Here is a 15,214-nt window from a genome sequence, read left to right on the forward strand (position 1 = left end):
AAAAATTGTTGTAATACGTATTTAATCATAGTTTAGTTTTTTTTTAATACATAACTTCAAAATTTCGTGGTTTTTACTAATATACTGTTCGTAAGAAACGGGATTCTTCTCAAACAGCCTAATCGTGGTAAGAATCCTGTTTTTTAAGTCAAGTTAAAAGGTTGTGAGCAGATTTAAATAGATATATAGATAAGAGTTAAACAAATCAATACATAGTCTCCGTAAAATTGTTTAAACTTTCATGGCACGTTATAATAGTCTCCGTGTACTAAACTCGTAGTTCCCCTAGTCAGGACTCTGGTCAGGACCCTAGGCATTGCGTCAGCCCTTCAATGATAACTAGCAAATAATTTAATATATGCTCTTACTATTATAGCACTAACCTATATAGTAGTAGTAATATAGATGTTTCTCAATTAGCATTCTGACTATATTGTGTAATTAACTACAATTTGTGAGGTCCGAATATTGACAATCTTTAAATATTTCTTCACGAGGCATGTTAGCTAAGATTTTCCTTTAACACACTACATTTAGGTTGCTAAGGTTACAAGCTTTTGTACACTAGGGGGTTGGAAATTACGGAATTAATTGAACAAGAGGAACCTGACTGACTCTAGCCTAGGGTTGCCAGGTCGCCAAACTTACTAGCCGAACAGACCAGCCAGTTTGGCCGGACATTTGGGCATAGACCCTATATTATTTAGGATTTTGTCTCAGTATTACTATGTACACTCTCGTTTGGGAAATGTAAAAAGCCTAATAAAAGCCGGAAAACCGTTTACTTTGGCCGGACACGCAATCAAAAAGCCTACTTATGTCCGGCTTTATCCGGACGCCTGGCAACGCTACTCTAGCCTATAGCTCTAATGAATTAAATGGTGCTATTAAATCTATTGGCTGGATTTTAAAACAATGATTTTTAAATGTTATGTTTTTATTTAAACTAAACTAGCTTTTACCCGCGACTCCGTTCGCGCGGAATAAAAAAATAGAAAACGGGGTAAAAATGATCCTATGTCCGTTTCCTGGTTCTAAGCTACCTGCCCACCAATTTTCAGCTAAATCAGTTCGACCGATCTTGAGTTATAAATAGTGTAACTAACACGACTTTATTTTATATATATAGATAAACTGTTATGTCTTATAGTCTGTAACACTTTCTTATTTGAGAGTAAACATATATACAAGCCCATATACATAAACACAAACTTAAACATACGCGAAAGATACCCTCTATGTATGTTGGGTAATCCGTCGGGTAAAAAAAACCCTCTCTGTCAGGCGGGTAAAAAAAAACATATTTCTTTAATAAGATTTTGAAGCAGTCATCTAATTGGCAGTTAAGCAATTAGTACTCAACATTGCAAGGACTTTCAAGTACATAACCTTTGAGAATAAGTTGTTAAGCAGATAAATCCTGTTTAGCTGAATATGATGCATTAAATATTTTGCGCAGTTGCTATCACATAACGATTACAAAATATAAAAAGACGTCAATGATGTTTAATCGATATAAATTAAAAGAATACAATTTGATGCGCTTAATTTTGTAGTACAACGGATGTATAAAATAATTTGTTCTAATTTTAGTCCACGTTCCCTTCCCACACTTTTCTTATAAGGAAACGATGGGAAGGTAAAGTGGATTTGGCGGAGGAGAGAACGCCTAAGGGGAAATGTCCTATTTTTTTGCGTCCTCTCTTCCGTTAATTAAAGATAGGCAACACATCTACAATTGCAGATGTCCATGGGCAGCTGACGCTTCGCTATTTCGGCGAAATGTGGTGGCCGAACGTTCTTTTACCATTTTATAAAAAAAATACTTTTTAACACAGTCAAATTGACATCAAGTTGTCTTTTGATTTGCAAAAACTAAATTACCCTTGCGGGTTGTGGAAAATCTCTCGGTGTGTCCTTCCCCTGCATCCATTGACGTACCGTCGCTATGTTAAATTATGTTGCCGCTATAAACTTTGGACGCGACTATACATAGGGGCACGGCTGTGAACGCTCTAGGAACATAAAAGGTTATCACTTGTCGCGTGTTACGATAACATCAACTTTACATTCAATCCCGCTATGTTATTGCAATTAAGACCACTATTGTCTTTCTTTAGTAATTACACAAATATTACGTTCTTTTTGTCGTCATTTCTCGTTTTCTTTTATCATGTGAATACGGAGAAAAAAGACCAAACAACACATCAGATAAAGTATTATATTATATTTCAAATAATTTGCACCAAAAATAGATAAAAAATAATTGCTATTTTTTTTCAACTTTATTTCATTCCTATGAACTAATTGCGTCTTACGAAATAATGCTAGTCATCTTATATATATAAAAGAAAGTCGTGTTAGTTACACTAATTTATAACTCAAGATCGGTCGAACTGATTTAGCTGAAAACTGATGGGGAGGTAGCTTAGAACTAGGAGACGGACATAGGAACTTTTTTATTTTGGGAGCATTTTTTTATTCCGCGCGGACGGAGTCGCGGTTAAAAGCTAGCATATTTATAATCTATTTATTAGGTATTATTTTTTTATAACTTTGCGTTCAGTTCAGTTCAATTTAAAGGGTAAAAGAAAACTTCATAATTAATTTATTTCTATATATTTATTTTACAATCAAATATTTATTATTTAAATTCAAACAGATCGTCGATCGATTAGCGTTAGCTAATCAAAATCTATTTACACATAATAATATCTAGAGATGGCTTCGCGTAACATATTTGTTACTAATATCACTCCACATCACATACATTTTCAGATATAATAATATGCTTACATAATATTATTATTAATTTATATATTTATCATGAATTTCCCCAAAAATATATACCAGATGGAATAAAAAAAATTATATCGTATTTTAGATACGACAAACGTAAAATATAAGCTTATCGTGGATTTTTATTGCAGAAAAACATGATCTCTGTTTTTTTTTAAAGATCATTGGGATGGGAAAATGTTTATTACAAATGTTTAGGCAATGGAAATGCGTTGTAATAAAGACATTAGACTTCTAATTGTGTAACTTAATTACTATTATTAAATATTATTTCTGGCAATATTTCTTATCTCAAAATGTTATTATTCTATCAGATAATTAATTACTATGAAAAAATAAACGTGTGCATAATTAAAAAGTGATCATAGATTAAAAAATTATTTACATATTTTTTTTTTTCATTCGAAATTAAAAATATAATATCTGTGGCAAGAAAACTAACCTAAAACAGATTAAAGCTGTTTCCTTTAAAACATACAAAGACATTTAAATTTTTAAAAAAAGAAAGGAATTAGTAGGAATTTGGATGAGATAAAATTTGCTAAAATATAAATTTATATTTCCGTTGTAATTCAGAAAAAAAGTCAAAAAATTATTTTTTTGATGTATCTGACATATGAAAAAAAATCTCGAAATATGTAAATACCTTTTAATTCCTACGAATCCCATTGTAAAAGATAGATAACTAATTTTAGACTTAACTTTAGGCATTTATATTTACTACCAAATGATATCAAAATAGTGTTTGAACTATGGTAACAACAATTAAAAAAAATATATTTTGGCGCGTTTTTTGCTGTCACAAAATCTTGAAAAAAAACATGATTTAAACATTCAAATTAAAAATAGGTCATTACGATTAAATTACACGTCAGTAATAATTTGTATTTGATTAATTCCCACCTCTTTAACCAAATATTAATTGAATACCTGACGTAAGCCGCCATTTTGATAAAACATAATGTCACAAAATTTTGCACTTTATTATTGAAATAAATCTTTTAAGAATTCTATTTACCATTTAGTAGTAAATATATAAATAGAATAGAGTATAGATTAAATATATTTATGCTAGAATTAAAAATTAAAGTCGAAAGTTTTTCGATTTTCAACTAATTATTTAGGCCGGTCACTACTCGTTGTATCGATACCTTAATTTAAATTATTTTAATTGACAGAGATTATTCAAGAAATATATACATACATACATAACTACTGACATACAATTTTTATATATCACTCGTGAAAATTTAACAACTAGCTGTTTTAGTCTATTTATTATTCTAGACTGTAATTTATGTTTCAAAAATCAATCAGATCCGTTTAGATGTTCTGGAATTAACGTGGTTATAAACAACCAGACAGACAAACTTTCGCTTTTACAATATTAGTAAGAAATTATCTGGTTGTTAGTGTAGTATTCAACTCACGCCTATAACCTAGATGGGTAGGCAGAGATCACGGACTTTCATTTAGTGTCGAGAAATGAACCTCAGTAATCCACTTTTCGCCATTTCAGGAGATGGAACATGACAGGTGAGCCTCGACGCCATTTTTATCTCCCAGGAATTCACACATATATATGAAATTTCTATTTGATAGTATGTACAGGTTACATCACAATGTTTTACTTCATCGTAACAATGTGGTATAGTAAGAGCGTCGATGGCTCAGGGGTTAAGCACTTGACTTGCAATCTGCATGTCCTGGGTTCGAATCCCGCCATATAACAATGTGTTTTGATTTACATATGTACATTTATCCGATGTTCTTACGGTGAATGAAAACATAATGATGCTGCACATATCTGAGAAGAAATTCAATGATATGTGTGAAGTCAACCCGCTCTTGACTGTGGTTGACTATGTCCTAGTCATCTCTAACTTAGGGTAAGCTTCGAGCTCCTCAGTGAAGAAGAATGATGAAAAATGTGGCATACATATGTAAAACATGGTATATGAAGGAATTCGAACCCAGGACCTGCAGATTACAAGTCAAGTGCTTAACCATTGAGCTAACTACGTTAGTATACCATATTACGATAATTCCTATACAACTTAATTATCTAACATATTTAGGAATAAACTAATAAATATTATACCCTGGATAAATATGAAATTGTGCCAAAAAATCAGCATTTAACAGAAATCACGAAACAATTTTAGAAGAAAAAAACTATTTATAATTTTTCAATATATTCCAGCAAAAAATTGTAAATAAACTAAAATATAACACGCTCAATGATTCTTGATACTTTATAAATATATAATAATTAAATTTTAATATCTAAAATTAGTTAATTTTAATTATCAATTAATTGAACATTTAAACATACCTAATATTAGATTTACTTAAATTGAAAATATGCTTTATGATATATGATATGTATTGATGTTGGAGCAAATTAGATCTTATTTCAATACACATAAAGACTAACATAGAGTGATATATACTAGAATTATATCTAGAAGATGAAAAATACAATTATTTTTAATATTTTACGTAATTATTTTACTATAATAATAAGAAATAAATTCATAATTGTTATTTAATTTCAATATATAATCCGTTATATAATTGATATATATAAATAAACTAATCATCTCATAATATTTACATAATAATAGATAATAGTATTAAGAAAAAAAGGTTTAAAAAGTTTTCATTATTGGAAAAGATGCAAAATTGGAAATCTGGAAAATAAATACTAGATAGAAGATATAGTTGACAAATCTATTATTCAAGAATTTAAACTTTTTTTAACTTTGAATCTTAGGCTATTTATCGGTGGGACGATAACATAAAAATTCAAAATCGATTCCTGATGAAACTCGATTAAGTAATTAATTTAGAAAAAAAGTATCAAGACTGTTTGAATCTATACATTTAGTTTTTTTATTCGTATCAATTATAACAATGTACATTAATATATGTACATAGATTAAAAATCAATTCATTAAATCTAACTAGCATTTTATCTAGTACATTACATTTACATTTATCATTTACTTATAATTTTCATTACATCATCAAACCTTTATCTTAGGAGCAAGTTCGAGTGTAGTGACACACGTCACTATGCCGTGACATACGTCACTACAGCCTGACACACGTCACTACAGCCTGACACACGTCACTACAGCGTGACACACGTCACTACAGCGTGACACACGTCACTACAGCGTGACACACGTCACTACAGCCTGACACACGTCACTACAGCGTGACACACGTCACTACAGCGTGACACACGTCACTACAGCGTGACACACGTCACTACAGCCTGACACACGTCACTACAGCCTGACACACGTCACTACAGCCTGACACACGTCACTACAGCGTGACACACGTCACTACAGCGTGACACACGTCACTACAGCGTGACACACGTCACTATGTCGTGAAATACGTCACTACAGTGTGACACTTGTCGCTAAACAAGACAAGCTTGTGACAAGTATCACTAAAACCCGCGGTAAATTCCAATGAAAGTATATACTTTTTTTTTAAATCAGAAAGTAATACACAGACCAAATATCCAAAGAAGCACAATTTATACCAAAAACTTTATAAAGAAAGTCTTTAAAGTTTTCTAACCTCACTCTGATGTATCATAACCTAACAGTGACGTCATCGTCCAGCGTGGTCTCCAGCTCGCAGCAAGACGCCAGCTCCTCGAACGACATGCCGTCCAGGGTCATGGTGATGGAGGAGATGCTTTTGAACAGAGCCTCCGGGTCCAGGTCCTCGGGCAGCTTGGTCAAGAACTGAGCGGCGGAGATAAAGTCCATGTCTTTTAGTTCGTCTTGGTAAAGATGGAGAATTCCTGAAAACGAATTTAGAAATTTTAAATGCTTATTAACATAAATAATCTTAAAGTGGATTTTCATTGATAAAAAATCTATTTGGCTTTAATAAATCGTTTTTTTTTTTTTGTTATAATTTTTTAAATAACTTTACGCACATTTTATATTATAAACAATTTTATATAAATTAATTGAATTTTTAAATTAAACTATCAAAAAGGTATACAAAACTAACCGCACTCCGGCTACTAGACGTTAAGTTATAGATTTCTCTCATAATTGTACACTAAGGGAGATTACTTAACGACCGTGAGTGCAATATATATTGCAACAGTTATTACCAAGTGCGGCATTGAACAGGAATGTATCTCCATCCCGGAGGAAGACATCCCAGACTCGGCATGCGGCGTCCAGTGGCATGGCTTTGGCGAAGGCTGTATAGAGCCATTCCACCAGGTACAGCTCCGGAGCCACCAGCTCCGCCAGCGCTGGCAGGTTGTATCTCAGCAGACGACCGTACGCCTTCCATAGACGCTGTGACCATACATTTTTAACTAATACCGAGTTTACATCATTCCAGTCCAACGAATTCAACGTCGGATTACAACTGTATATAAAAACGCTTGAATGAACTGTTTAGTATCTAGTATGCGTTTAATAAATTCAGTCATAATCAAGCTAACAATTTGATTGTTGAACTGGAATCATGTAAATTGGACATAATGTAGCTCAAATTCGAATAACAGCAGAAAATCGAAACCGGTTTTTTTTAATGAATTTTCTTCAAATTTAACCGATCGAATAATTTACATTATTTAATTAACGTTTATATATAAATAAATAAAGGTTTATCTCAGTTGTGTAAATATTTTCGGTAACCTCTTGTGGTATAAATGACTTAAGACGAGACTTACAAAAATGAGATTTCTTTCCGTTCCTTTCCTCAGAATATTAAGCGTCGTTGGCTCAGATGTTAAGCACTTAATTTGCAATCTGCAGGTCATGGGTTCGAATCCCGACGTGTACTAATGTGTTTTTCGAGTTTCGATTTACATATGTACATTTATCCAACGTTGTTACGATGAAGGAAAACATCGTGACGCTGCACATATCTGAGAAGAAATTCAATGACATGTGTGAAGTCAACCCGCACTGGGCCAGTGTTGACTATGTCCTAGTCACCTCTAACTTAGGGTAGGCTCCTAGCACCTCAGTGAGGACGTATAGTGAGCTGATGATGATGATGTATAATCAACCAAGATTGTTAATTTTTTTTTATCTTGTATATTACCTGCATCGCAGCGCCATCTCGTGTGAAAGCAGCGCGCAGTACAGGCCCGTCAAGGAGGTTCGCGAAGCAGACGAATGCTTGCGGAGCCTCCATGTTCAGGATTAGTACTGCTGCGATGAAAGACATGCCCTGGAATACAATCAGAATCTCTGTATATAAAAGAAAGTCTTGTTAGTCAAACTATTTACATCTAAAGAACGACTGAAATTATTTAGCTGAAAATTGGTGGGGATGTAGTTCCGCACAAGTGGAGTCGCGGAAAAATACTAGTAAACTATATATAAAAATGTTATAGAGTTAAAAATTACTCACTTCACTCACAGTCGCGTAAATAACCATAATTGGTTTGATAAAAATAAAACAAACATTTTTATTACTTTCATATTTATGTTCTCCAAAGACGAAAGACTTAAAATTTTGTTTATCTCTAATTATCTTTGGATTTGTTAAAATAAACATCAGATGGAGACATTTCTTTAGCCATCAGCTAAGTTAATCAAAATTGAAACATTTGAAATTGTATATTTTTAAGTCAGCAAATAGCAGAAGTCTTGTAAAGAAAAAAAGGTAAAATCATTGTACAAATTGTTTGGAAAAGTCTAGAACAAACACAGTAATATTTACCTGTATATATCCTATATCAGGTCTATAGCAGACGTAGGCCGCTAGTAGTTCATGCAACACGTCGAAGTACGGCCCTCCAGGCTGGAAGATGCACAGATGTGGGAACGTCCGTGCAATGTCCAACTGGATCAACTCCATTGAACATTCGTCGTTATACTCCAACAGATTAGGGTTCGATTTCGAACAACACTTCTTTGGACACGATTCAACGTTCAAACTTTTTAAATTCTGCTCACTGAAGTTCCTCGGCATCCCCAATCTTGGCTTCTCATCGTCTTCTGTTGTAGACTTTTCCGTTACTTCTTTATCTTCTTTTGATTCTCGATCCGAATCATTCTTTTCTTTATCTTGACAGCCACAGGCTTCTCTATTCTTTAATTTTAACTTTTTTCTCCTCTGCTGCGCTTCTAGAAGCTTCTGTTTTGCTTTCGCGACGAAGTCTTGGTACATTTCTGGGCTTATTTTTAGTTTGTTCTCGATCGCCAGTTGCCAAACTTTACCTCGTATCGACGGCGGTAGGCCGCTCCACCAAAGTTCTAGCGTACGCTTGGCATTTTTCCTGAAACATGCATATAGCTAAGTTTAATATTAGTAAGCCACATACCCGTAGGTACTTCGCATACCGGAGATAGCGTCATTTGTTATATTGATTGTTACTGTTTGAAAACATTTAGCACAAGCGCCTACAACACAGCTATGGCGGGGTTCATCGCTCGGCTCACAATGCAAAGCGCGATTAGCGACTGATATGGCTGCCGGATTACCAGACATGGGCCAAGACGAACACTGTCATTCTGTTTGTCATTACATTAAGTACTACTTAGGTATGGAATCTTTTACTCAAGCATTTGTACTATTTAATTGTTGATGTTAAATAATGGTACCAAGAAAACAGAACAGATTAAGAAAGAAAAGCTGTGGATTCTCATTTTTAAAGACATTCGAACGAATCAGTCAGAAATGTATTAAAATTGATACCTTTCTTCATCTCTGATACAATCTATTTCATTTATTGTTTGTCTCCAAAACCAAAATCCCTGTACAAAACATATCGTCATCCCTCATTGACAAAGTAGGTACCAAAATGTATATAGGGATCTTGATCTCAGAAATCTCCTGGCTTTATATTCTAATGGTAGTATAACTTATGAAAGGTACTCACATGTTATGCCAGTCGGGAAGTATAGTACGCGACCACTCATGCGCGTGAGTAGCGAGGCGCTCCTCGTGGCGCAACGCGTGGTGCACGCGTGCAAGTCGTGCGGCCGCCTCGCGCTCCACGCGTCGCCTCGCCGCCTGCACCATACGGGCATGCTCCAAACGATGCCGCATTGCCTCCTCCGAACACTTAGCAGGCAGATTGGATGGCCTGCAATGATAATAGTTTAGTAATTCTAACACTAAAAGTAAAGACCAAGCCACCTACTATTCGTGTTTTTTTTTTTTCCTTAATAGGTATATTTAAAGAAATCTATGTTAATAAGCTCCGAAAAAACACTGAAACCTTACCCCAGTTGTGTTAGCGTGCACATGTTACAGCTCAACCAAACGAGCCCATTCACACGTGTAAACATCGCGTGTTTATGTACTAAGGATTTTTTATAAAACGTTAAATTCGTGTTGCATCTAATAAACACGTTATTCTATTTGCATTAAGAAATCTTGTACATAGAATATTTCATTACATAATTAGCAATTATACATAATAAATATTTTAATCTAAGGGCTGCAATGCTTTCGTATAATGCAATATCTGCCAACCCTTGTTGAACTAAACCGGCGTGAAGGCTTATTTGTAAAGGTATGCATTGTTTAATATTATAAGGCTTTGTAAAATTATACAGGTGAATGGCCCGTATTTAGAATATTCAAGATTTATACGTGTGATATGGTGATAAAAAGAGGGTCAAATACCTTGGATATATTATTTTTTAGCTTAGACGGTCATATTTTTTTAACTTAATGTCGTCTTTCGGCCAGCTACACCATTAGATGGCAACAACATTATTAATATTAATTTCAAAGAAATTCTTTACCTTTTAACCCAAAAAGAAGTTTAATAAATTCGCTTGTTTTGTCACCCCTCACTAACATTGGTTCGAACGAAATACTTGTCTTTGTATCTAATCTATCTATATATATAAAAGAAAGTCGTGTTAGTTACACTATTTATAACTCAAGAACGGTGGAACTGATTTAGCTAAAAATTGATGGGGAGGTAGCTTAGAACCAGGAAAAGGACATAGGATAATTTTTACCCCGTTTTCTATTTTTTATTCCGCGCGGACGGAGTCGCGGCTAAAAGCTAGTATTATTATGTTTGAAATATCATTTGGAATCATTGCCCTTCCCAATAACAGTTAACAATTTTAATTTATAAAATACCATAAGAATAGGCAGAGATTTGAAGGGATGAGCATAGCATTAGTGCGTCACTCCCCATCTTAATTAATCCCTCCTGCTGTTAAAAATAAAGAAGGGTCCGACCCTTATTCCAGACTGAATAATCTATATCTATGTCGAAGCAATTCAAGTCAATTTAAGTGTCTGTCGAACTCAAACCATCGCTTGGGGCAGAATAACACGAAATGGAAAATTATTTTGCGCAGTAAAGGAAAAACTTCGTTGTTTCGGTCGATAACAAAACAAAAGAAACTTTTGTTGACAACTGTCTTAAAATCATAAGTAATGTCATTGATCATGGGTTTCTGAGAAGAAAATCCCCTTTTAAAACATATTGTTTTCTCTGTTTTGTCAAAGATAATGACAGGGATAAACAGAGATTTAAATAAATCTCGTAAACTAACGGCGATACGTTTAATTCTTAGTCCGATTATAAATTGACAGAGTTGACAATTGATTGGTAACTATTCTTCTATAAATAACTAAAGTTCGTACATCCGGGGCGTACGAAATGGATGAACCCCAACCGCCGCCCTCCTTACACTACATACGTTATTTATAGTATAGGAACCAAGGGCACCATAGATTTAAGCCATTTAGATACATCTCTCTATCAAACGAATATGAATCGTGCATAATAAAAATCTGTAAAAATGTTGCGAATTTATCTAAATTTCGGAGAATTTCGAAAAGATTTCGTTTTGTCTTTTTTTTTTTCAAAATAAAAAAAATCTAGTACCAGACGCGTGCAGTTTAATATGTAAACTGTGGTATCTCTTAGCAATATATTATAAAAGGGGATTTTGGTCTCAGAAACCCACAACTAATAGTGTATGAAAATTATAGATAAGTAATTAACTAAGGTCACATAGTAATAAGTTAAGATATTTTTCGTCCAACAACTTGCAGCCCTTTAACTATTTTTCCTAATTTCTAAAGTTTCTAAAGTTCGACATCTATAGACCTCTCGACCCCTATAGAGGCAAAATAGGAGTATTTTGCCTCTATAGGGGTGTCAAAATACATTTTCTTATGCAATTATTTTAATAATACCGACTCTAGTGGAAAAACAAATTGTAACGACGCGTCATTTGCATGGGGCATAAAAAGCCCTGCAGTTACGTGCAAATTGCAATGGCGCGGCCTCTCATTAAATCCCGGTATTTCCGCCTCTAGTATTCATAGGGTTGCCACCATCACGAAAATTTTAATACACTTAAAACATTCGAAGATATGTATTTTTACCATGAAATTCAACTTTCAAAACTCTTGAATCAAATATATTGCTCTCATTTTTCCAAAAAAAAAATTTAAGAGAGTTTACAATATATATAAGTACTTCAACCAGGAAAATGAAATAGTGTTTATATCTCAGAACTTTATTTCTAGAAGTACTAGAAATAAATAGAAGTCTACTCATAGTCTCTACATAAGTGAGAATGTTTAAAACGCAAAAAAAACATCAATTAGCTTCAAATTAAACTCGATTTGACATAGAATATAAGCGTACGTGTGTTTCGTACAAAAATATTTCTTACTAGATTACCTTGGAGCCTTGACGTCGTGATTGTTCTCACGCACATTGAAATAAAAAAAAACTATTATTATAGCAATGTTTAAATTCAATTCATACGTCTTGACTGTAGAAGGGCTACTAAACAACAGAGTGTGCTCCTTAAAATACCTATAGACTTGACAAGAAACACATTCATGCAGTTAATTTCGAATAGTTCTAGAGTTGCAATTTACTCTAATAAGCAAATTCTCGCGGGTCACATATACGTATGCATTAGAGGAATCATTCAGATCGCAACTGCCCAAATTGCAACCCGCAGCTGTCCGAGAGCAAGTCACGAACTTGCTGCAAATTGCGATCAAGACTCCTAGAATATTCTATAGAACAGGGATCACCAATCTATCCCCACTAGGGGTCGCAACAATGCAGTGATTTCTAAACTGTTCCAGAGAAGAGAACCCCTGACGTCCACACAAGAACAAAATTTTGAAAGGGGTCTGCGTACTCGTAAGTTTTCGAATCTCTAAACAAACTTTAAAACCTATTGAGCAATCTTGATTGTTTTAGCTGTAGTCACGGTTACTCATATTAACGAAAAATGGATATACATAATACATATAAGTAAATGACCCGTTACAATGTTAAAGATCGATACAGTTGAATGTACCGGCTGGGGATACACACCCAAATATAACCTCATTTTCACACCCACGCTATTACTAAGCCATAGACCTTATATCTGTAACATATTTTTTTTTCTATTAAATTGTGACATTAATTTGTTCAATTACAAGATAATCTTTGATTACATGATGAAAATATTTGTAACTAGCTTTTACCCGCGACTCCGTCCGCGCGGAATAAAAAAAAAAAGAAAGAAAGAAAACGGGGTAAAAATTATCCTATGTCCGTTTCCTGGTTCTAAGCTACCTGCCCACCAAATTTCAGTCAAATCGATTCAGCCGTTCTTGAGTTATAAATAGTGTAACTAACACAACTTTCTTTTATATATATAGATTAATAATATAAATTAAGTAGTGATGCATGAAAACTTCAAATAAACAAAAAAAAGCGAAACAAATGAAACATGAAAAAAAATCACTTCAAATGTTAAAAGGGAAATTATTTTTGTAAGTTACTTCCAGCAATTAGAACGATACTTCTAGAAGAACTTGTAGAAACAACTAGTAGTACTTATTATAGAACATCCGTATATTTGTAACATCCTACTTATTTGGTCGTAAAAAAACATACAAAATTACTGTTGTACATTTTTTAAGTCGAAAAAGTTGCATTGATATAATTAATATAATTATTGTTAACACTATCAGTGCCACCGACTCGTCCTATGAGTTCACGTGGTAATCGTTATTGCAGTGAGTGTGTTAAAGCAATTATATGACTGATGGGTCAAGTACAAAAAGTTCTACTTAAGATATATCGATGTTCAATACTAGCAATTGTCCGTGCCTTCGTTAGTACAGAATTAAAAAGAATCTAGTAATAAATATAGCCTATGTTAAACGTGAAAAGATTCAGTGGTTTCGGAGCAAATTCAATGCAAACAAACAAACAATCGAATATTACCTCTTTATAATCTACAAAATAAGTACTAATACTGTATATATATTTAATATATCTATATATATAAAAGAAAGTCGTGTTAGTTACACTATTTATAACTCAAGAACGGCTGAATCGATTTGACTGAAAATTGGAAAAGGACATAGGATAATTTTTACCCCGTTTTTTTTTTTTTTTTTATTCCGCGCGGACGGAGTCGCGGGTAAAAGCTAGTATTAAATACATAATGCAATAGTAAATATAGAACGCAAATCATACATGTTTTTAAAATAAGTAGTAAATATTATTTCGACGGGTTGTTTATATAATATACAATCATAAACATGTTTATCTTCACAATTCGGTCTGGTCATCAGACAGCAAATACAAATATTACTCAGTCATACTGTCAGTAGTTTTATAGAACCCTATTTATTTTCACACTACAACTATTTCTAACAATACAAGTTTTATCTGTTAAAAAACAGCCCTATAAAGCCGTTAAAGATCTTGTGGCAATGTCTGCAATTAAGAGAGTACACCATTGACGTATTGGACTTTAGTTCACTACTTCCCATTAGTGAAAAGAAGTTTTTTCGCACTAAAATCGGACTGTTAACGAAACTCACCTGTCATGTTGTATAAGAGCAATGGAACTTGCGACTAGATCTTCAAACTGCTTCTCACTGGCGGAACTACCCTGTCGTTTGTGATGATGCGGGGTGTTAGCAGCCGATGATACCGGGGTCAATGATTTCTGACTCTCTGAACCGGTCTTAACTGACAGGTTGTTGGTGGACTTGCTACCGAAGAGACGCCAAGTAACACCAGTCGTGGTCGACTCTTGTGTCTTCGATGAACTGCTTTTCCATGGGAAGACACCTCTGTAACAATAGCAAAAAAATTAGTTTAGAAAAATGGAAAATAACATACTGAAAGTCAAGTGTTACGTCGAGTTGTACTTAAGTTGGACCATTAGTGAAGATTTTGTCTTAGAAATCTACCCTAAGGAACTACTATAATAACAATTAAATTACTAATTGTTTCAGTTAAGCTGTACATCTCAGCATAAACTGATTGGTTCATTGAAACTAAAGCAACAGCTTTTCGTTTACACATTTAAAACAGATAAAACTAAGGTAATGTAATTTTAAAACTAAATAATAAAGTTAATTTCGGCCATGTTGTAACATGTTACAGTACATAGAC

At 33.7% G+C, this 15,214-nt stretch overlaps 1 protein-coding gene across 1 annotated transcript in view; it reads right to left on the reverse strand.

Moving 5' to 3' along the window:
• Window positions 1-6,212: 6,212 nt before the first annotated feature.
• LOC106718964 (TBC1 domain family member 12) overlaps window positions 6,213-15,214 on the reverse strand; it is a 34,274-nt gene continuing 25,272 nt past the window's right edge. The window contains exons 2-7 of the mRNA XM_014513181.2: window positions 14,635-14,889; window positions 9,686-9,892; window positions 8,524-9,082; window positions 7,900-8,028; window positions 6,950-7,142; window positions 6,213-6,628 (exon numbers count right to left, since the gene is read on the reverse strand). Of these exons, the coding sequence (XP_014368667.2) occupies window positions 6,414-6,628; window positions 6,950-7,142; window positions 7,900-8,028; window positions 8,524-9,082; window positions 9,686-9,892; window positions 14,635-14,889 (1,558 nt within the window). The 3' untranslated portion in view covers window positions 6,213-6,413. The remainder of the gene's footprint in view (window positions 6,629-6,949; window positions 7,143-7,899; window positions 8,029-8,523; window positions 9,083-9,685; window positions 9,893-14,634; window positions 14,890-15,214) is intronic.

The sequence above is a fragment of the Papilio machaon genome, chromosome 12 (assembly GCF_912999745.1).
Source record: "Papilio machaon chromosome 12, ilPapMach1.1, whole genome shotgun sequence".
NCBI classification, from domain to species: Eukaryota; Metazoa; Arthropoda; class Insecta; order Lepidoptera; family Papilionidae; genus Papilio; species Papilio machaon.